The following is a 23573-nucleotide window of genomic DNA, read 5'->3' on the forward strand; positions in this document are numbered from 1 at the left end:
GTCACTCTATGAAGCCACAGAGGCGGGAGAGAAGGAGCCTCTGTTATGGGAACAGATACAAGAAAGAGCCTTCAGGCAAATTAAAAGAGCACTCACCATACCCCAGCCCTGGGGCTCTTGGGCATAACTAAGTCATTCTTTCCATACGTGAATGAACATGTTGGCATGGCACTTGGAGTACTGACCCAAATGTTGGAGTCTTAGTTGGGGTCCAGTGGCATATGTCTAAACACCTTGGCCTTGTTTCTCAAGGCTGGCCACCCTGGTATCGGAGGTAGATAAACTTACTATGGGGCAAGAGTTAACAGTCCAGGTGCCTCACTCAGTCATCACTCTGATGGAATATAAAGGGCCGTACTTGTTGACAAATACAGGATGGCCAAATATCAGGGAATGCTGTGTGAAAATCCACCCATTACCTCAAGGAGGTGAAGACTTTGAATCCCGCAACTCTATTGCCTGTTGGGTTAGGTGTGTCAGACCATGACTGCATACATGGAAGAAACCATACAGACCTAACAGATCAGCCCCTTAGGGACCCTTCACTGGTGGCAGCAGTTTTATTAAAGGAAAGCACCTGGCAGGATACTCCGTAGTAACCTAACACTCTGTTATTGAGGCTAAGCCTCTGCAAGTGGGGACTTCAGCACAGAAGGCAGAGCTCACTGACCTGAGCTCTCCTGCTAGCAGCAGGCATCAATGTCAACATATATACAGACTCTAAGTATGCTTTTACCACTCTCCATGTGCACGGGGCTTTATATAAGAAAGTGGGCTAATCAATTCAGGGGGAAAGGACATTAAACATGGGAGAGAAGTTCTTGAACTTCTGGACGCTGTGTGGGCACCTACAAGAGTGGCTGTTATGCACTGCTGGGGGCCACCAGATGGGAAAAGCTTTCAAAGTGCAAGGAAACAGAAGGGGTCACAGAGAAGCCAAGCTCATGGCCACCAGAGAAACATTAGGATTGTCACTCTGACTGCCGCCTTGTTTCCCAGGCCTCTAGCAGAGTGGGACCCAAACTACTCCCAGCATGAGCTAATCTGGTTCAAAACTGAACGTGGAGACTTTATCCCTGGGGGTTGGTGGAAATTTAAGGATGATCGGGTTAACATCCCCAAATCACTTGCTCCAGCCTTTGTCAGAGGGTTCCGTCAAGGAACGCACACTGGCCGAAAGGCCCTGGAATCTACACGGAGTTAGCACTTCTACATCCCGAGGCTTTCCGTTATAGCTTGGGCAGTATGTGCGCAAAGTGAAGTATGTGCTGGGAGCAACCACCATCAAGGATCTAAGGTACAGAGCATAGGGGGAACTCTATTTGAAAATTTAATTGTGGACTTTGCTGAACTTCCTCGTGTTCAGGGCTGCCAATATTTCTTGGTCTTTGTGTGCACTTTCTCCAGTTGGGTAGAGGCTTTCCCGACCCATACTAGAAAGGCTTGCGAGGTAGCTTGGCTTTTGCTATGAGAAATCATTCCACGCTTTGGAATTCCAGTTGCTATCGGGTCTGATAATGGGCCAGCATTTGTACCGGAGGTGGTACAGATGGTGGCAAAGGGACGTGAAATCACCTGGAAGTTGCCTCAAAGCTCTGGAAAAGTGGAAGGCACTAAAAAATAAATTGTGCCAGGAGACTTACATTGGGACCAGCTGTTACTGATAGCATTGTTAAGGATTAGATGTAACCCTACTAAACAGACAGGTTCTCTCCTTTTGAAATTGTTTGTGGGCGCCCTCCCCCTATAGACAAGTAAGTAGCAGGGATTTAAAGGAAATAGGCAGTCTTACCCTGAGACAACAGATGAAGGCTCTTGGTTCAGCCCTGACTTCCATCAGTCACTGGGTTAGGGAGCAACCAGGGCCTATGGTATGGCTGAAAGAGTGGAATGTGCAGCCCCTAAAGCCACTTTGGAGAGGTCCATTTATTGTTGTTCTGTCCATCCCTTCCATAGTCAGAGTGGCCGAAATAGCTCCCGGGATCCACCACAGCAAAATGAAGCTGGCAGCCTGAGACTTGGAGTGCATCTTCAATCCAGTGACACCATGCAAGCTGACCATCCGAAACAAGCAAGCCAGCCCTAAAGAGGTCACGAGGGATGGCAGCAGCAGAGAAATTCCAGCAGACAGCAGCCCTGTTGCAATCACTCTGGGGGCTGACTGATCTATGTCTTATGTACGGCTGAAGCTTGAGGAATCCCCTGCCTGATAAATTCAATGGACTGAGTATTATTAATTATTATTATTATTGCCTCTGGATGTTGGTTTTCTCTTGAAATGCACTGTAACCCCTTTTTCTCTCTTGATTGCAGTCTTAGACTTTGTTTTAGCAACAGTACTGGTGGCCACTGCTCCAGCTGATTGTGACTATGCTAAGTTTCTCTTAGCAGTTTTTACCTCTTGTGGACAGAAAGCCTTGTTGCCATTGGTTGTTTCTAATTTGGCTTCTTTTTATTCTGAGCCCCTCATCTCATGACTCGTGTATATACACAGGACCTGATCAGGCCAAGGTGTCACCACAACTCCACCATACCCATTTCTCCTGCAAGGGAATGATCTCAGGAACCTGTAAATATAATGATATTCTATCTGCCAACATGGAATCTGTCCACTTTTTTTGACCAGCAGTATTCCTCAAGTGAGGTGTGGCTAGAGGTCAGAAGTTGCAACAATAAAAGGCAGGGTGCAGGCAAAACTGCACTCCCTTCGAAAGGGCATTGCTACCTCAGAATGTCATTTGGGGTCCTGTAACCCAGTTAATTTCACCATCCTCAACCTGCGTGGGGAGATAATTGGCAAGTTGGGATGTATATTAATGGATAAGGCCAAGATCCTGGGGTCTTACTAGACTTCTAAGAGTTAAGGCCACTCACCAGGCCTCCTTCTCATGAGGTTTTTTGTTCCTTCTATGAAGAAATGAAAAAAAGATATCCCTCCCATAGCTGTCACCACAAAAAACCTGCTTCTGGCTCAATCACTAAATATCTCTTCTTGTTATGTCTTTTAGGGGACAAATATGGGAGACCAATCTCCCTGGGAAGCTAGAGAGCTAAACCCCCTCAAACTCTACTATGAGACAAAGTTTGCCTGCTCATCAAATGGTGTTTGGCTTCTAAAAAATCTCAATTATTGGAAGATACTGTCTTGCCTGATTAGGAGAATAGCTTAAAGTTCCAGTTGGAAATTTGGCATGTCTGGGGCAAAAGTTCTACGATGAAAGCTCTAGAGAGACTCAGTGGTGGAGGTCGCCAAATCACACAAAGCCTAAGCCCCACCCCTTGTCAAGCTTTCCCCATCTCCATCAAGCCTGAAATGATGTCACTGTTAACACTGAGTGGTGGGCCCCAGAAGGATTATAATGGATATGTGAGAGGACTCCTTAAATAAAACTGCTCCCACATTGGACCAGATCTTGTGTACTAGGGACTATTTGCCCCTGCTTTGTCCTACTCTCACTAGCTAAGAGAGAGCATTTGGGTGTCCTGGTATATGAGGACCAGGGAGACCAGAGAAAAAGACAAGCTGTACCCCTACAGATTGGTGACTGGAGTGATGATCAATGGTCCCCTGAAAGAATAATCCATTATTTTTTAAAAAAGATTTACTTAAAAAAGAAAATTACAGACCAAGAGGGGGAGAGACAGAGAGGTCTTCCATCTGTTGGTTCACTCCCCAACTGGCCACAATTCCTAGAGCTGAGCTGATCAGGAACCAGGAGCCAGGAGCTTCTTTTGGGTCTTCCATGTGGGTGCAGGGTCAAAGCAATTGGGCCATCTTCTACCGCTTTCCCAGGGCACAGTAGAGAGCTGGATCAGAAATGGAGCAGCTGGGACATGAACCAGTGCCCATATGGATGCTGGCACTGCAGGCGGCAGCTTTACCTGCCATAGCATTGGTCCCAAATAATCCATTATTATGGTCCTTCCATCTAGGCAGAATATGGGTCCTGGGGATATCGTGCTCCTATTTACATGTTAAATCATACCATTAGATTACAAGGTCTTGTTGAGATTATAACTAATAGAACTGCAAGGGCTCTCAGTATATCGGCCAAACAATATACTCAAATGTGCCATGCTATCTACCAAAACCATCTGGCCCTAGATTATTTACTTGCTTCAGAGGGTGGAGTTTGTAGAAAATTCAATCTAAGTAACTGTTGTTTACAAATAGATGATAAAGGAAAGGTCGTACATAAGATTACTGATCAAATGAAAAAGGTGACCCTTGTTCCAGTCCGAACCTGGAGAGGCTGGGAACCCAGAGATTTGTTTGGAGGATAGTTTTCAACTTTCGGTGGATTCAAATCCTTCATAGGTGTGGTGCTTGTAATGTTAGGGGAATGATTTTATCTTGTCTTTTGTCATTGTTTATAAAAACTATCTCTAGCCACATACAGACCCTACATGAGAGAAAAATTGCTGCCCATGTCATGATGCTGTGTAAATATAAGTTCTTAGACCAGGATGATGCTCTCTGATCCAGAGGGGTTCCAAGAATCAAAGCCAGGAAATGTGGCAGAGGCCTTTGTCTTGTAATTAAACTTGTTTCTACCTGATATGTGGTAGAAACCTTCTTAACGTTAGAAGAAAAAGGGTGGCATCTGTCCTGGGAATGATATGTGGCTGTTATCTGCTTGTCTATGAATGCTTCAACTGTAGTCCCTAACTACTTGTTAGTACAGAGCAATGATGTTAACCCTTGTCAGACAGGATACAGCTCAGTATATGTGTGGAGAAAAACATCATTAACAACTATGTACCCTTGTATAGTACTGTACTAATTCCTGCAGCTGCCATGTAACATTAGAGTATCTAATCAAATGTATGCATGTGACCATATAAGGGAGACAAAGAGGCTAAAGCCATATATAAGGGAAAGCCCTTCTTTGTTTGGGGCTCAGGATTTTGGATAAGAAATTCAGCCTGGGCCTTATGCCAGTATAATAAAAGACTACCTCCTGTTAAAAGGCCTTGGTGTCTTATCTCAGTACATGAATCCTGCTACAGGTTCACTCCCAAAATGGCTTCAACAATGAGGTCTGGTCTAGGCTGAAGCTAGAAGAGAGGAACTCCCTCTTTGTCACCAACATGAGTGGCAAAGGCCTAAGTACTTGGGTGATCTTGTGCTGCCTTCCCAGTCACATTCGTAGGAAGCTGGATGGGAAGCAAAACAGATGGGACTTGAGCCTATACTCCTATGTAGGATGCTGTCATTGTAAAGAGTGGCTTAGCAGGCGCTGTGGCTCAGTAGGCTAATCCTCTGCCTGCAGCACCGGCACCCCGGGGGTTCTAGTCCTGGTCGGGTCGCCGGATTCTGTCCCGGTTGCTCCTCTTCCAGTCCAGCTCTCTGCTATGGCCTGGGAGTGCAGTGGAGGATGGCCCAAGTCCTTGGGCTCTGCACCCGCATGGGAGACCAGGAGAGGCACCTGGCTCCTGGCTTCGGATCAGCGCGGTGCGCCGGCCGCAGTGTGTTGGCCGCAGTGGCCACTGGGGGGTGAACCAACTGTAAAGGAAGACCTTTCTCACTGTCTCTCTCTCTCACTGTCCACTCTGCCTGTAAAAAAAAAAATAAATAAAAAAATAGAGTGGCTTAACTTGCTGTGCCACAACACCAGCACCTGTATCATAATTTTTAAATAAGTCTTCTATTGGTGGTTATTTGGACTGTTTCTGATAATGTTTGACCTAATAAACTTTTTCTATTTTTCATATTGCCTGTGAATATATTTGTAGGATAAATCGCAGCAGTAAGCTTGCTGATTCCAAGGATGTAAGCATCTGTAATTTTAATAGGCATTGCTGAAGCGTCCTTTTTTGTAGATATACCAATTCCTATTCCCACCAACAGTGTATGAAAATGCCTGTACCCCAACAACTAACAATTTTTTGTGCTTTCAAACTTGGGATTTTTGTCAAAATTATTCTTTTTTTAAAATGGCATTTTGATGTAATTATAATTTGTACTTGTTTAATGAGTTACATCTTTCCATGTGTTACAAGGACATTCATATATTATTTTTGCAAACCATCTTTCCATATATTATGCTTATTTTCATTGTTATTGCCCTTCAGAAATCCATGCTTCAGAGCTCTTTCCTAGGTTGGCTTTTTAATTTTAATGTGTTGAATAATAATGATCTTTTCACAGTTTGGCAATTGTGATTTGACTCTACCACGTTTGAGAAGTATTTTTGCTTTACTTATTATATAATAATAATAAGTAAGCATATAAATTCCCAGAAAGCTTAAAAAATAGTACAGATATCTCATGTGACCTTCTCCTAGGTTTACCTAATGGTTACATCTTACTTAACTATGTTACAATATCAAAACTAGGAAACTTACATTGACACAATGTGTGTGGATAGTTCTGTGCAATTTTGTCACATTGTGTGGATTTATAAAATGGTGCCTCATTAATTCTGGTCAAGGGTGGTAGTTCATTCTCCCTATTAGACCTCCTCCCAACATTTTTATTTCTTTTTTCAAGCTGTATTGTTTGGGCTGTGTTATTGTCACTTTGCTAGGCAACCCTAGAAAACTCATAAAGGTTGACAGGGAGTAAGAGTACTGGTTATAGTTCAGCTTACAGTGGGTCTAATGGGTCTGCAAACCTACCTGGAGGCCATTTTATCAATCTCTGATATATAATTTCAAATCACATGCAGATGCTGTCCTGCTTATGATAGGATTATATTCTGATAAATCTACCATATACTAAAAACATGATAAACACAAAATGATGTGGGATAAACAAGCAGGCATCTATTTGGATCTGCAGAGCCAGACGTCATAAGCCATTACCCCCCTTACCCCATGTACCCCATTTATCAATCAAAAACATCCACCTTCTCACAATGTATCTGTTACTTCCGGGATGTGAGGGCATAGATGATAAAAGGAATTGGAACCTGGGAGAGTGCCCCCCTTTTTTCCATTGTGGACCGTGCTTGAAGGTACTGCACCCATCTTTTCAGTGATTGCACTGAGCATTTCCACTCTCTTGTCCTCCTCTTGTTAGACAGATCTTCCCTATCCCAGCCACCATTTTTGATTTCCCTTACCTCCTTAGTTTATGGGCTACTCTGACCCACTCATGTTGTGTATTTCTCTGTGAGGGGGACCCACACTTGCATGTGGATGTGTGTTTATTCTCCCACTGCCAAATAAACTGTTTCTATTTGTGCAGGATACCAATCTCTGCTTAGTATTTCTATCTCTGCAGGAGACAAGAGCCTGGATTAAAAATTAATAAATTCATTGCCCTCATCACAAATGCATTCAATATATCTGCAGGACATTATAGCTTAGCAACACAGTACACTGTAGAGTATTGGTTATTTACCCTTGTGACCACATGGTTGACTGGAAGAAGCAGCTAATTGCCAATGCCACTGCCTAACATCATGAGAGAGCATTCTACTGTATACCACTAGTCTGAAATAAGAACAACATTTAACATTTGAGACATGGGTTCTTATTGAGTATTGCTTTTGTACTATCCTAAAGTCAAATTACTGTGCAGTCCTTTGGACTTTACAGACTTTTCAGAGTCCAGAAACCCCTGAAACTTCCTCTCTCCCTTCTAGGAGAGAAACAAAAATATAATATAGCAGCCCTCGAGGTAGATGATGATTGTTTGTACCACCCTGAAAGATCTGAAGGATGTGGCGCTGACAATCCCATTCATATCTCTGCTTAATGTGCTGGTCTGATCACTGAAAACAAGTGGATGTGTCTTGGAGAATGGACTACAGACTACCATGAAGCCACCTACTTAGTAGCCACAACTGCAACTGTTGGGCTGGATTTTACATTATTGATTCATTAGACGATACACACACTGATCCGGATAGTGCTTTCTTTTCTATTCCAATCATAAAAGAGGAAGAGAAACAGTACACATTCACATAGGCAGAAAACAATATTCATTTGCAATTTTGATTTATGTTAATCCTCCTGCTTTCACAATGAAATCCAAAAATATATGGAATTCATAGGAACATGAGAAAAACAACTTGATCTATTTCATCAATGATATCACACTGATCAGGCAGGATAGTCAAAAGTTGACTTGTATGCTGGAAGGCCTTATTAAGACACATGCAGTACAGAGAGTAGAAGATAATCCCTAAAAAGATTCAGGAACTTTCAAATACAGTAAGATTTTAGGAGTCAAATAGGCAAGGTCATGTTGAGCTGATTGTCCCTTCTGAAGAAAACAAGAACTGCTACTGTATCTTGTATTCAGTACTACAGAGAAGGAAGCATAATGCCTGGTGCTTGTGTCATATAATCATACAGACACATTGTCATTTGTGGTTTCACTAGTGGGGAAAAGAAATATGGTGGAGATTATGGCAGACTTCAGTGTGAGCATCTTAATACAGGCTCCTGGGATTCTGAAGCAAGGCCATGCCATCCAATACAGAGAATTATGTGCCATTTGATAGACAACTCCTTACGTGACATGGGACATGCTAGAGAGACAAAATACTATATCATAGGACACCAAATGGCCATAATCCAGAGATGCCAATTGTAACCCAGGTTCTATTGGATCTACCAAGTCAAAACAATAAGACAGGCTCAGCAATTTTCCTTCACAAAACAGACACAATCATTCTGGGATCAAGTCCAAACAGTATTAGAGTAAATAAATAAGTTGCATAAGCATGCGGCACAGACCTCCATGTCATCTACCATACTTGCATCAGCGCCCCCCTTTAGCTTGTAGCTGTGACCATCAATGAGCAAAAGTATCTGATCTGGTTTATGAATACCAGTTCAACCTGAAAATGGATGGTACCTACATCACAGAAACACATGGGGGTGTCCTTGAAGGAGTATAGCATCTGACTAGGGGACCCACCTCACAGTAAAGGAGGTATGCGAGTGGATCTGCTACCATGAGATCCACTAGTTAGTCATATTACATACTGCACTGTCCAAAAGCATCTGACTTCATAGAAAACGTAAATGACTCACTGAAGGCACTGTTGACTTAAATGCTATGCTCTGCAAGATGGAGTGCTATCCTTTATGATTTGTTTCATGCATTAAATCAAAGATTCCTATATCATGTGTCCTCAATGGAAAAATACACATTTCAAAGAAGGTAGAATCAGATGACCACACTTGCCAGCACTCCCAATGACTCACGGTGGAGGGTAGGGCACATGTTTCATGTCATATCAGCTCTGGACTGCGGAAAGTTACAGGCTCTGTCTCAGAAGGGGAACATACACTTGTCAAGGAGCACAGAAACAGTCCCACTGAAATACAAGTTATAGGTGTAGGCACTGTGATTCAGTGGGCGAAGCCACCTCTTGGGATGCTTGCATTCCATATCAGAGAGCTGGTTTGAGTCCCAGCTCCGCTGCTTCTCATCCTGCTTCCTCGTAATGCATCCTGGGAGGCATCAGACATTGGACCAAGTGCTTGCACTCTTGAACCCACATGAGAGACCTAAATAGCTTTGAGAGCCTGGCTTTGTCTTGGCCCTGCCCTGATTGTTGTGGGCATGTGAAGGATGAGTCAGCAAATGAAAGATCTCTCTCTCTCTCTCTCTCAATCTCTCTCTAAACACACACACACACACACACACACACACACACAGTTGTTCTGCCTTTCAAGTAGATTAAAATCAATAATTGTTTGAAAAACAAGTAGAAGTTGTGGCTGCTGCCAGGACACTTTAGACTCCATATGCCTGTTGTAACGTTGCCATCTCGACAAATGTAATTTAATCTGAGAAGGAGGAGGCAGATTTACTTTTCACAATGTGGGAATGAAGGAATATAGGTGGAAACTACAGGATCTACATAGGCATCTCTTGGTACCCCCTCGCACAATTTGAAATGTGAATGGAATATGAGAAGCATATACTTACTCTGGTCTCAGACTTCTCAGGAATAAATTCAGGGATCATACTACCAGGTAAGACACTAAGACTTGTAGAAGTGATAGGGCAGGATGAAGGGAATTTAGAATGGGCAGTGTAAGAGGAAACAGACTAATTGTGGTCCCAAGATTGACTGGGGTGATAAGGCAATAGTTTTTCTATCATATTTTCTTTTTTAATAAAAAATTTTAGTTATTACATAAAATTACACATATTTATGGGGTACCATTATCTTACCTGTTTCAGATTTCTCCTACAGAGGAGAAGTCCTTGGTACCTTTGCAGAAGTGAACCTGGAGAAGTGCATTTATGCTGTGACAGTCATGGGAGTGTCTACTTAGATCTCACTTCAAGAGAGTGCCTGCTATGAGGAGTGTAGTCAGCTGGTATCCTCTAGCTTCTGCTCATTTGAGGCTCACACATATTCAAGCTGAGACTATGTTTGCACTAGAATACTTTCAGTGATTGAGCACCTTGGGAGTCCATTTTAAAAGATAAATCTTTGGTTTGGGCTGCCTATAGACCAGGCTGAGATTTTCTATGAGCTTCAGTGTACCAGAGGATCTTCCTGTCCTGTCTTTTTATTCCTTTCTCTTTTCATAAGTGTCTGACCTGTGTGGAAGTCTAAAGACTCTGCCAACATACCCTTCACAAATGTTTACCTGAATAGGTATTTTCTTTATTTGTAATTATATCTTGTCTTTTGATTCTTGGAAGATGTTTGGTGTTTTAAGGGAGAAGGCCAGAGTAGCATTCAAGATTGGGGGTAAACAACATAGCTGCCATTGATCAACTATTTGGAAGACATTTTAGTATTTTAGCAATCATTACTGGCTGGATATCTGGATGGGGTATAAACATCATCTCTTTCCCTCATTGACTTGTTTCTCTCAACACTGTTTTTAGGTAATCACTTTTACTCTTTTATATTCTGAGTTCCTTTATGTACATACGGGCAAATGCTAGTATATATTCTCTTTTCTTTTAAAAACATTATAGTTAGTATAGCATATTACCCTCTTACACATTGTGATTTTTCCTTCACTTATTATTTTATTTTATTTATTTTATTTTTTTGGACAGGCAGAGTGGACAGTGAGAGAGAGACAGAGAGAAAGGTCTTCCTTTTGCCGTTGGTTCACCCTCCAATGGCCGCTGTGGCCGGCGCGCTGCGGCTGGCGCACCGCGCTGATCCAATGGCAGGAGCCAGGAGCCAGGTGCTTTTCCTGGTCTCCCATGGGGTGCAGGGCCCAAGCACTTAGGCCATCCTCCACTGCACTCCCAGGCCACAGCAGAGAGCTGGCCTGGAAGAGGGGCAACCGGGACAGAATCCGGCACCCCGACCGGGACTAGAACCTGGTGTGCCGGCGCCCCAAGGTGGAGGATTAGCCTATTGAGCCGCGGTGCTAGCTACACTTATTTTTTCTTTTTTAATTTGAGAGGTAGAGTTATAGACAGTGCGAGAGAGAGACAGAGAGAAAGTTCCTTCCTCCGTTGGCTCACTCCCCAAATGGTGGCCACAGCCAGCACTGCGCTGATCCGAAGCCAGGAGCCAGGTGCCTCCTTTTGGTCTCCCATGCAGATGCAGGGGCCCAAGGACCTGGGCCATCCTCCACTGCCCTCCCGGGCCACAGTACAGAGCTGGACTAGAAGAGGAACAATCGGAACCAGAACTGCTGCCCATATGGGATGCCGGCACCGCAGGCGGAGGATTAACTAAGTGAGCCCTGGCGCTGGCCCCTGATTTTTTCTTCACTAAAAATTTTTACTGGGGGGCTGACATTGTGCATAGCAGGTTACACCTCCGCCTGTGACACCAGCATCTCAGTTCGAGAACTGGTTGCTCAACTTCCAATCCAGCTCCCTGCTAATGTGTCTGGGATAGCAGCAGAAGATGGCCCAAGTGCTTGGGCCCATGCACCCACGTGGGAGACCAGTAGGTGGCTCTGGAATCCTGGCTCCAGCCTGGCCCAAGCCTGGCTGTTGTAGCCATTTGGGGAGTGAACCAGCAGATGGAAGACCTCTCTCTTTCTCTCTATATCTCTCTTTCTCCTCTCCCCCTCCTCCCATGCCTCCTCCTCTCTGATTTTCAAATAAAAAATAAATCTTTAAATAGTAAGTTTTTTTTTTATTTTTATTTTTTTATTTTTTGACAGGCAGAGTGGACAGTGAGAGAGAGAGACAGAGAGAAAGGTCTTCCTTTTGCCGTTGGTTCATCCTCCAATGGCCGCCGCGGCCGGCGCGCTGCAGCCGGCGCACCGCGCTGATCCGATGGCAGGAGCCAGGAGCCAGGTGCTTTTCCTGGTCTCCCATGGGGTGCAGGGCCCAAGCACCTGGGCCATCCTCCACTGCCTTCCCCGGCCACAGCAGAGAGCTGGCCTGGAAGAGGGGCAACTGGGACAGAATCCAGCGCCCCAACCAGGACTAGAACCCGGTGTGCCGGCGCCGCTAGGTGGAGGATTAGCCTAGTGAGCCACGGCGCCGGCCTTAAATAGTAAGTTTTTATTGAGGATCTTTCCATCTCACTGTATAGATTCTTTATTGTTTTCCACATGTACCATCATTCAATTGTATTGTAGTACTATTATATAGAAAACCAATCACTTATTTAAAGTTGGATTATTTCTAAGTGGCACCAATTTACACTGTTTGAATAAAAACCCTTTTGTGTGTCATTTAGATATGTGTATGAATATCATTTGACTTGGAAAAACAAAACCTCTAAGAATTGAGCCTAGAATCTAATCATTTATGAGAGGAAACTGAAGTGAAGATTATAAGAAAAAGGCAGAAACCAGACTGAGTGATGCCACTATTCTGTTCTCAAGAAAGAATGTGACAAGTATATTCATAGAAATATATAAAATAATTGATAAACTGTTATTCTCTTCCTGGCATTTGCAATTCATGAGTAAATAAAGAAATAAGCAAAAGGGGAAGGGTCTAAATGTAAATGATTATGTATAGAATTCTCAATGTGTGTGTAGGGAAAGCAGTGTTAAAGAAAAACTTATTAAATGACACTTGTTGACAATGTTAAACAGACTTTATTTTAAGGGGAACGAGGACCATAACAATGATATCCTTGCAATGGGTGGAGAGAGAGAGAGGGGTCCACTCTGATACAGCATGGGCAGGTGAGAATGCATAACCAAGGGGCAGGTTTCAATGGATCGATAATTGCTGAGCGGTCAGGAGTAAGAGGGGGGTAATTCTCACTACATTGACTTAAATGGAATTCTAGGGGTATCAGATATCACCTCTGAGGTGATGGAGGATAAAAAAACTGATCATGTAGAGAGGGTGATCAGATATCATGAGTGAGTATTTGAAGGCTGGCATTGTGATGGAGAGGATTAAGCCACTGCTTTCAATGTCAACATCCTATATTGTGGCGCTGGTTGGAGACTTGGCTATTCTAATCCAACTTCCTGCTAGTATGCCTAGGAAGGCAGCAGAAGCTGGCCCAAGTACTTGAGCCCTTGCTGCCCTAATGGGGATTCCTAGACCGAGATGGCTCCTGGTTTCTGCCTGGACCATTCCTGGCTGCTACAGTCATTTGGGGAGTGAAGCTGTGGATGCAAGATTCTCTCTCTCTCTCTCGCTCTCGCTCTTGCTCTTACTCTGTCTATCCCTCTCTCTCTGTCATTTTGCCTTTGAAATAAATGAACAAATAAATCTTTACAAATGTCAGAGTTGGGGCTGACACTGTAGTACAATGGGTAAAGCTGCTGTCTGCAGCACCAACTGGGATCGTGTCTCGACTGCTCTACTTCCTACCCAGTTCCCTGCTAAAGTGCCTGGGAGAGCAGTGGAGGATGACCCAAGTTCTTGGGTCCCTGCAGTTAAGAGACCTAGAAGAATTTCCTGGCTCCTGACTTTGGACTGGCCCAGCTCAGCCTGTTTCAGCCATTTGGGGAGTGAACCAGCTGATGGAAGATCTCTGTGTCTCTCCTCCATTCTCTCTGTAAATCTGCCTTTCAAATAATTATTCTTTTTTAAAGCCACAGTAGATATTCTTGCTAAACTGCAAAAACTGAATTTTATAAGTACCCAGCTAGGCCTAGGAGAAAGTTCAGGAGCCTGACTAAAATTTGATCAAGCAGACTCTTTGTGGAGGCTTACTATCTATACACAATTTTTTTTATTTTTTAAGGATGTGGATGATCCGGTTCCTTCCTTCCATTCTCTGTTTATATCTTTTGAATGCTAAATAAAAGAGAAGTTCAACTAAACATAATAAGGACATTCCAAGGAAGATTGCTACACTTCAACCAAAACTCAGAAATGGTTAAATAGAGTGAAACTTCAGAACATGAGATAAAATGCTAGATAATTTTGGTTTGAGTAGTTCAGACATATAATAAATAAAGAACAGATCTCTATAAATTATGTCTATAAGTACACAAAAAGAAGCTCATGATAGTCATGGAAGACTTGTTTTTATTCGTTACAGTTCCACAGAAGTTGAAATGTTCATTTGAGAGTGATTAGTGCTTACTGCGGTAAGGCCATTCTGTGAAACCAAGTGCTCGGTTGCCCTTTAGAGCAGCTTACGAATCCACTCTGCTTCAGGCTGAAAATGAAGTAAAAAATGAAAATTAGAAATAAAATTATTTGTTAATTATAGCAAATCCCTGGTGTGTTAAGGACCACATAAAAGCACAGATGTCATAGGTGGAAGAGAACTTGGGTATCATTTTTATTATTTCTTTTTTATAATGCAGGTCCTTGGAATCCACTCTACCCCAGAATTATCAATTCAAAGTCTCTGAAGATAGTGTCTATTAGTGTGTTTGCTCAGCAAGCTTCCTGGGTAATGTTAATGACCCCTGAAGGGGAAGAAGTACTGAAGTACTGAATGCTCACCCAGTCACCAGTGCTTGCAGAGGAATTGAGGGTCAGCAATCAGCAATATTGCATTATTAGTCTAGCTCTCATGAGCATTTTAATGGACTAGAGCTTTTAAAATTGAAAATGTAATGTAAGAACACAAATTGTATTAAAAATAACTGATAGTCATTCAAAATTCCACCACACTAATACAACTATTTTCACATTGGGATATTACTGTGTACTCTTTGTGAACCAACATGCAGATTTTTGTTTAGTTGCATCCCACACAATTTTTCTCTGCTTTTTTCTCTTGATATTGTAGTATTCACTTTGCTTTCTAATAATTTTTAAATATTTATTTATTAATTCACTTGAAAGGGAGGGAGAGAAGGAGAGAGGGAGAGAGGGAGAGAGGGAGAGAGGGAGAGAGGGAGAGAGAATCTCTCATCCACTAGCTTACTACTCAAATGATTGTAATAGTAGAGGCTAGGCCAGGCTGAAGCCAGGAGCCCATAATTCCTTATTTTGGGTATATCATGTGGGTGACAGGGACCAAAGCCACCATTTGCTGCCTCCATAGGTTCACATCAGCAAAAATCTGCAATTAAGTGTTTGTTTTTCAAAGAATGTTATAGCAATGCTTTTTTTGCAACATTGTGATTAAAGACCAGACCATCACAAACAAGGAAAGCTACAAGAAATCACCTTGAGTCAGAGTTTCGACAAAAAATATATGAAGATGTATATTGCAAACATGAAGTACCCTCCTGCTTCTCTTTTCCATATCCTGTACACACCCCAAACTCTTGCTAGAAAATCCATGGTAAAATACTTCTTAAGGAGGCAGTTAACTATACCTTTCCTCTGTAACCTTTTCTTGTTACAAGTAAATTTTTTTTCTGAGTAATTCCTGCTTGAGTGTGATTATTCAGTGACATCTCAAGCAAAATGACCCCTTCATGTTCACTACAAACCCTGTTGACTACTTAGCAATTGACTCAACCCTGAAGGTGTGGAGAAGATATCCCATAGAACAAGGTGGATTTGAGTCTCACAGTGGACTTCTTAAATCTTCTGGGAGAAGAATGGCCTTGAAACCAAGTCTTTCTGAGAAAGATAAAATGTACTTCTTGTTTCAAAATTATTAACATTTGAAAAGTAAATGGAGATCTGTACATAAAATTTTATTATAAACTGTTTGCAGAAAAACCCTTAGAATGGAAGGTAAAGGAGTCCCAACTGATGAAGAAATAGAAGTGGAGGATTTGGAGGAGGAGGAGAAGGAAAAGTATAGAAAGGAGGCGATTAATGAAAATGAAAAGCTTAAGGTTACGACTTAGCCATAGCTATAGGTGCTCTATGCTTATCAGGATGAAGGACATTAGCCCTACCCTGCTGAGAACACACAATACAGTAAAAACAGAAGAAACACAAATTGATGCCCAGAAACCATGAAAATGAGTTTCACATCAAGCAAAGATCAAAGAGAGCCAGAAACGGAGAAGAACGTGTGGCATGGCAACTCTTCTGTCTATTTATGCTTCTCCTCAAAAAGTGATTATTTGGGGAATTAAGGTGAAAGGGGTGATATTTTGGAAGAGAAAAATTAAAACTTAATGGACAGAATATTGACAGAATATTTACTCTTTCAGAGAGGGAGTTAATGTGAGAGGGATTGTTAGAAACCAGAGGAGATCTAGTAATTTCTGGTAAATGAACAGTTTTTTTTTATATAAGTAAAAATAGACTCATAAAAATTTAACTCAGATATGGGTTAAATAACTTACTTCTTTGTACAACAAAATCTTGGTACATTATATTTCCATCTGCTAAGGCTGAATTTTCATTAATTGAGCTACTATTGTGTTAAGCAATTTCCCTAGAAACACCTTTATGTCTCAGTTAAATCTGCCCTGTAAAAGTTTTAGTCAATTTTTATTTTTGTTCTTTCCTAAGCATAGAAAAGTTAACAACTTTTGTAAAATGACCCTATTTACAAATACTTTAAAAAGTTTTCTGCTCTAGTCTAAGTAATATTTATTCTCATAATTTTTAAACATTTTTCTTGCAAATCTTTTGGTTCTTTTTGAAGTAGTATTCATTTTTCTCAAACCTACAACTATTATAGTAAAAGAGAACTATTCTTCAGGGAAAATATAAATTCAAACCTTTAATGTATTTTCCCTTTTAAAAATACAATTTGGCCTAAAAGTAAGACAAAAGTAAACATACCAAAGGAGCATATCTTGGTTTTGGTGGTGGAGGAGTTGTCTTGCACCGATAGAGACGTTTGACCTTAGGTGATGGCAGTAAAGGCTCACAAGGAGGAAGTGGTGGTCTTTGTCTTGATGGAGGCACTCTACCTGTACTTGTTTTTTTCCCCTTTTCTTTGAATGTTGTCTTTTTGGATGACATTCTGAATCCTTTCTTTGGTTCTCCTCCCTTCTTGGAATCTACAGATGTAGCATCTGATTCATCAGCTTTCTTTTTAGCTGCAGGTTTACCTAGTGAGTCTTCAGATTCGGCATCTGAACTTTTGGCCTTCTCACCCTTCTTAGGGCCTGCCTTGGAAGACGCATCAGATTCCATATCAGTAGACTCTGATTCATTCTTTGCACCATCCTTCTTGGAATCTTTCTTTTCCTTCTTTGAAGGCTTCTTACCTTTCTTTGAATCCAAATCAGATTCAGTTTCAGTAGACTCTGCAGCCTTCTTTGCATCCTTTTTGTCCTCTTTCTTTGAACCTTTCTTCTTGTCATCTTTTTTACCCTTTTTTGAATCGCCTTCAGATTCAGAATCAGCATCAGTAGATTTGGAATCCAAAACGACCGACTTTCGTTTGCCATCTTTCTTTGAATCTTTCTTATCCTTCTTGTCATCTTTCTTGCCCTTTGCTTCTGCTTCAGATTCAGAATCAGTGGAGACTGCATCCTTCTTTGCATCCTTCTTCTTGTCGTCTTTCTTGGAAGCTTTCTTTGTGTCCTTCTTTGCATCTTTCTTCGCATCCTTTGAGTCTCCAGATTCAGCATCTGTAGACTCTGCATCCTTCTTCGAATCCTTCTTCTTGTCGTCTTTCTTGGAAGCTTTCTTTGTGTCCTTCTTTGCATCTTTCTTCGCATCCTTTGAGTCTCCAGATTCAGCATCAGTAGATTCTGCATCCTTCTTTGCATCCTTTTTCTTGTCATCTTTCTTGGTAGCTTTCTTTGTGTCCTTCTTTGCATCTTTTTTTGCATCCTTTGATTCTCCAGATTCAGCATCAGTAGACTCTGCATCCTTCTTTGCATCCTTCTTCTTGTCATCTTTCTTTGCATCCTTCTTTGCGTCCTTCTTTCCAGGTTTCTTTGAATTATTTTGTGAGTAATTCTTAAACCATGCTTCAAAATCCATAGCGTCACCACTAGATTCCTCTACAGGTATCAATAAACTAATATTTATACTATCGTTTGAGTAAGTCTGTAACTTGACATCACAATTGATATTTGAGCTCTTACTCTTTGTACTGTTCTTGGCACATATGGTTGAAATATCTGTCTCCTCACAATTCTTTGAATCTTTCCTATTGTTATTTTTATCCTTTTTTGAGAATATATTAGGCACTTTGGGCTCTTGGTTTGTTTCTGATTTGCACTCTGATTTCCCAAGTAGCTCATTTTCATGTGATGTTTTTGGTGATTTAAATGCTTTAGTTCTTCCTTTACGTTTCTCATCTTGCATTGTTTTCAGAGATTCTACATTTGTAGTATATAGGTCTGTTTTTCTCTTGAAATTTTTCTTCAAAGCTGTTCCTTTTGTGTCATCTCTGGACTTCTTAGTTTGTGCCTTTTTAGGAGGGGATTTGGGTGTATGCATGTATGGGAATGGAGCCTGTCTTCTGGTAGCTGAGTACAAAACTGGCCTTTGGAAACTTTTTCTTAAAGAATGCCTTATCCATTTATGAGTTGGCTTCTGACCTTCCTCTAATTTTCTTTTGTAATGCCTCTGAAAAGGTTTGTTAAAATAATGATAAGCTTTTGTGAATAAGTTATATCATTTTGTATTGTAACATGAAAAACAAAGATATCTTTTCACTTACCATTCATTTAAAATTGAAAAAAAAATATTTTTACCTTTCCAGGTTGAGTTTGTGTGTGTTGTGTGTTGCATGTGTGTTATAACATGATTATGGAAATAAGAAAACTTTAGATGAGAATTTAGGGCAAGATTTATGATTCAGATAATGGCTCATATTAGGAGTGGAATAGGCCCACAAAGAATTATCCATGATATTCTGTAGCTTATCTTCACAACCATGTAAAACCATTTATAGAAGAGATTTTGGGGTGGACAATTGCACACCCCTCATAGCCAGGTAAACTCAGCAAAAAGATCATCCTTTTAAAGTTTGTTATGAAAATTCTTGTGATAGTTGTAGTCTTCAGGATTAGTCTCATTCCTGCTCCTGTTTCAAATCTCAAGTCAAATTGAAAACCTGAGATCCCTACTGTTAAGTATCAAAAAGGAATCCAAGAATATAAAATGAAACAAACTTTTGAGTTACGTTAATTCGTGTAATAATGGTGTGGTTTATTTTCAAATTGGTTGTAATAAGTGACCACAGAGACTGATTTTAGATTTATTTCTTATATTCCTTCAAATCTGCTGTATAGGCAGCAATGAAGAGAAGCATGAAACTTGCATCACTAAGGATGTAATGAATAAGATATTACATGTTAATGGAAAGCTAAAATAAGCAGGTATAGTCATCCTAATACCGGATAAAATTGACTTTAACACAAAAAGCTGTTAAAGGATACAAAGAAAGGCATTAAGTATTTATTAAGAGATCAATTAATCAGGAAGATGTATAATAATTGTATATGCACCCAATGCCAGGGCACCTGGCTATTAAAAACAAATGTTAATGGATCTAAAGGGAGACATAGACTCCAATACAGCATAAATGGGGGACTTCAATATTCCAATTTCATCAATGGACAGATCAACTAGACAGAAAATTAACAAAGAAACGACAGAACTAAATGACACTATGGAACAAATGGACCTAACTAAATGACACTATGGAACAAATGGACCTAATCTACATAGCATTTCATCTTACAGTTGAAGACTGCTGATTCTTTTCATCAGTGCATGGAATTTTCTCTAGGATAGAACACTTGCTAAGCCATAAAGCAAGTCTCAGCAAATAAAAAAAAAATTGAAATCATACCATGTTTCTTTTCTGGCCACAATGGAATGAAGTAGTAAATTAACAAAAATTTCTGAAACATATGTAAACATATGGAGACTGAAAACATGCCACAAATGAATAGTAGGTGACAGAAGAAATCAAAAGGAAAGTTAAAAAATTCAGGAAACAAATGTAGATGACAATACAACATATCAAACTTATGGGATACAACAAAGCAGTGTTAAGAGGGAAGTTTAGAGCAATTAGTGCCTACATCAAGACATTGGAAAGGCATCAAGTAAATGAGCTATCAGTGCACCTCAAGGACCTAGGAAAACAAGAGCAAACCAGAGCAAAATTAGTGGGAAGAAAGAAGTAATTAAAAGTAGAGAACAAATAAAAAAAAAGACACCCCCCAAAATTCAAAAGATCAGTTAAATGAAAATCTGATTTTAGGAAAAAATAAAAAAATGATATACCATTGGCCAAAATAAATAAAAGAAATTAGGGAGAAGACCAGAATTAACAAAACCAGAAACAAAAAGGAGATGTAACAATGTATTACATAATAATAAAAGGAAACTTAAGGAATTACTAAAAACAGCTATAAGCCAATAAATTGGAAAATCTAGAAAAAAATGGATAGATTCCTGGACACATAAATCTACCAAACTTGAGTCATGAAAATATAGAAAAACTAAATAGACCAATAACCAAGAAGTAGATTGAATCAGTAATAAAGATCTTCCTAACAAAGAAAAGTCCAGGCTCAGGTGGGTTCACTGCTGAATTTTACCAAACTTTTAAGAGCAGAACTAGTTTCAGGGCTGAAGTTGTGGTGCAGCGGGGTTAAAACCCCTGCCTGCAGTGCTGGCTTCCCATACGGGCACCTGTTCGAGTCCTGGCTGTTCCACTTTCCAATCCAGCTCCCTGCTAAAGTGCCTGGGAAGGCGGCAGAAGATGGCCCAAGTCCTTGGGCCCCTGCACCTGGAAGAAGCTCCTGGCTCCTGGTTTCCTGGCTCAGCTCTGGCCATTGTGGTCATTTGCAGAATGAACCAGCAGCCAGAAGGCTTAATTCTGTCTCTACCACCCTCTGTAATTCTGTTTCAAATAAATAAAATAAATCTTTAAAAAAAGAATTAATTTTTATTTTTCTCAAACTATTCAAAACATCGAAATGGAGGGAATCTTCCTCTTCCCAAAGTCTTTCTATGAGGCCATCATACGTTAATTCCAAAGCCAGAAAAAGATACAATAGTGAATGGGAGCTAGAGACCAATATTACTGAGGAGCACAGTTTCAAAAATCCTCAAAAAAGGCCGGCGCCGCGGCTCACTAGGCTAATCCTCCGCCTAGCGGCGCCGGCACACCGGGTTCTAGTCCCGGTCGGGGCGCCGGATTCTGTCCCGGTTGCCCCTCTTCCAGGCCAGCTCTCTGCTGTGGCCAGGGAGTGCAGTGGAGGATGGCCCAGGTGCTTGGGCCCTGCACCCCATGGGAGACCAGGAAAAGCACCTGGCTCCTGGCTCCTGCCATCGGATCAGCGCGGTGCGCCGGCCGCAGCGCGCCGGCTGTGGCGGCCATTGGAGGGTGAACCAACGGCAAAGGAAGACCTTTCTCTCTGTCTCTCTCTCTCCCTGTCCACTCTGCCTGTCAAAAAAAAAATCCTCAAAAAATACTATCAAATAGAATCCTACAACATATTAAAAAGATCATTCACTCAGATCAAGTGGACCCTGACGTGCAGGGATGATTCAACACATAAAAATCAATAAATGTGATATATCAAATTAATAAACTAAAGAACAAAAAACATGATTCTCTCAATAGATGCAGAGAAAGCATTTGATAAAATACAACAACTTTTCTTCATAAAAACCTTAAGCAAATTGGGGACAGAAGAAACATTCCTCAACACAATCAAGGCAATATATAACAAACCCACAGCTAACATCATGTTGAATAGGGAAAAGTTGGAAGCATTCAAACTAAGATCTGGGACCAGACAAGGATGCCCACTTTCACCACTACTATTCAGTATAGTTCTGGAAGATTTATCCAGCACTATAAGGCAAGAAAAAAAAAATCAAGGGAATACAAATTGGAAAGGAGGAAGTCAAATTATCCTGGTTCACAGGTGACATGATTCTATTTATAGGGGAACAAAAAGACTGTATTAAGAGATTATTGGGGCTCATAAAAGAGTTTGGTAAAGTTCCAGGGTGTAAAATCAATACACAAAATATTAATAGCCTATGTATGGACAGAAAATGTCATGGCTGAGAAAGGACTTGTAAGATGACTCACATTAACAATAGCTATAAAAATTTAAATACATTGGAATAAATTTAACCAAGGAGGTGAAGGGCTCTACAATGAAAATTATAAAACATTGCAGAAAAAATAAAACAAGATAGAAAAACTGTGGAAGAATCTTCCATGTTCATGCATTGGAAGAATTAACACAATTGGAGGAGGGCAAGATGGCAGAATAGGAAAGGAGCACATTGGATAGTACTGGAAAAGACAGTTTAATAAAAGTGGAGATACTGCAGGTTCAAGGAAGAGTTAGGGAAGAAACAGCAGAGGAAACTCTTCTGGAACGACTGATTCACGGTGGACATATGTGGATGGCATGGCCACCCACAGCTCGGGACCCCAGCCATGGGATCTATGCACCAGCACTGGAAAGGGAGGTGAGGTGAAACCTCAGTAGCCTGAGACACTGGCGGGAAAGTGGAAGGAGGAGCCTAGAGGGAACGAGGCTTGAAGCCCCATGGGGGAAAGTTCACCAGGCTAACCAGAGGATAGAAGGAAAAAAAAGGGACCGGTACAGACACGAGTCTCTCTCTCCACTCACCTTTCAAAGGTGAGCAAGACAAAGAGCAGGCGCCATTTTGGACATACGTAAAAGCTGCGCCCACCATCAGCCAAGCAGAAAAACCTGACTCTTGGGGGGGGGGTGAAATAGCAGGAGGTTAGGACCTAGTGAATGTGTGGAGCTAATGAACTGAGACTGCGAAAAACTGAAAGTGTGGGAGAGAACTAATGGAGATGTGAGTACTCTCAGGAGAGTACATAAACTTGGTAACCTTGGCAACCCGATGGGAGACAGCAGAGAAATTTGAGCTTACACTGAGGACTGCATAGATCCTTTGGGTGGTCCTTGGATAAGAGCAGATGAATATTATACCCACAGGAGCCAGAGAACAGCAACTGACTGCCTTCAATAACACTCAGCTGTGTGGAATTACTTCCCTTATGAATCAAAAAAAAAAAAAAAAAGAGAGAGAGACAGAGAGATTTAACACGCCTAACCTGGGTGTGTCACCTTTGGCACACCCTTAACCCTGAAGAACTAAACAGATCTCTCTGGCCACACCTTTCAAAAGCCTCTAAGGATCCATCAAAAGCAGCAGTCCATAGTACAATGAGAAAAAACACCACATCAAAGGAAGAAGAAAACAAAAAATATCTCCACAATGGCAAGCAACATAGGCAGAAACTGAGGAAATAAAAACAAGGAAGACATTATGACACTCCCAAATGAACAAGACACCCCGATTCAAGATTATGAAGATGATGAGATAGAAGAAATGCAAGATACAGATTTCAAAAAATGTATAAGAACATTTAGAAGTTTTCAAAAACAAATGCTTGAGC

At 41.2% G+C, this 23573-nt stretch overlaps 1 protein-coding gene across 1 annotated transcript in view; it reads right to left on the bottom strand.

Moving 5' to 3' along the window:
* Window positions 1-14450: 14450 nt before the first annotated feature.
* Window positions 14451-23573, bottom strand: part of CYLC1 (cylicin 1) — a 62163-nt gene continuing 53040 nt past the window's right edge. Inside the window, exons 4-5 of the mRNA XM_089323943.1 lie at window positions 16976-18721; window positions 14451-14483 (exon numbers count right to left, since the gene is read on the bottom strand). Coding sequence (XP_089180069.1) covers window positions 14451-14483; window positions 16976-18721 — 1779 coding nt within the window. The remainder of the gene's footprint in view (window positions 14484-16975; window positions 18722-23573) is intronic.

This window comes from Oryctolagus cuniculus, chromosome X, assembly GCF_051225735.1.
Source record: "Oryctolagus cuniculus isolate XC-2025 breed Fujian yellow rabbit chromosome X, ASM5122573v1, whole genome shotgun sequence".
NCBI lineage: Eukaryota > Metazoa > Chordata > Mammalia > Lagomorpha > Leporidae > Oryctolagus > Oryctolagus cuniculus.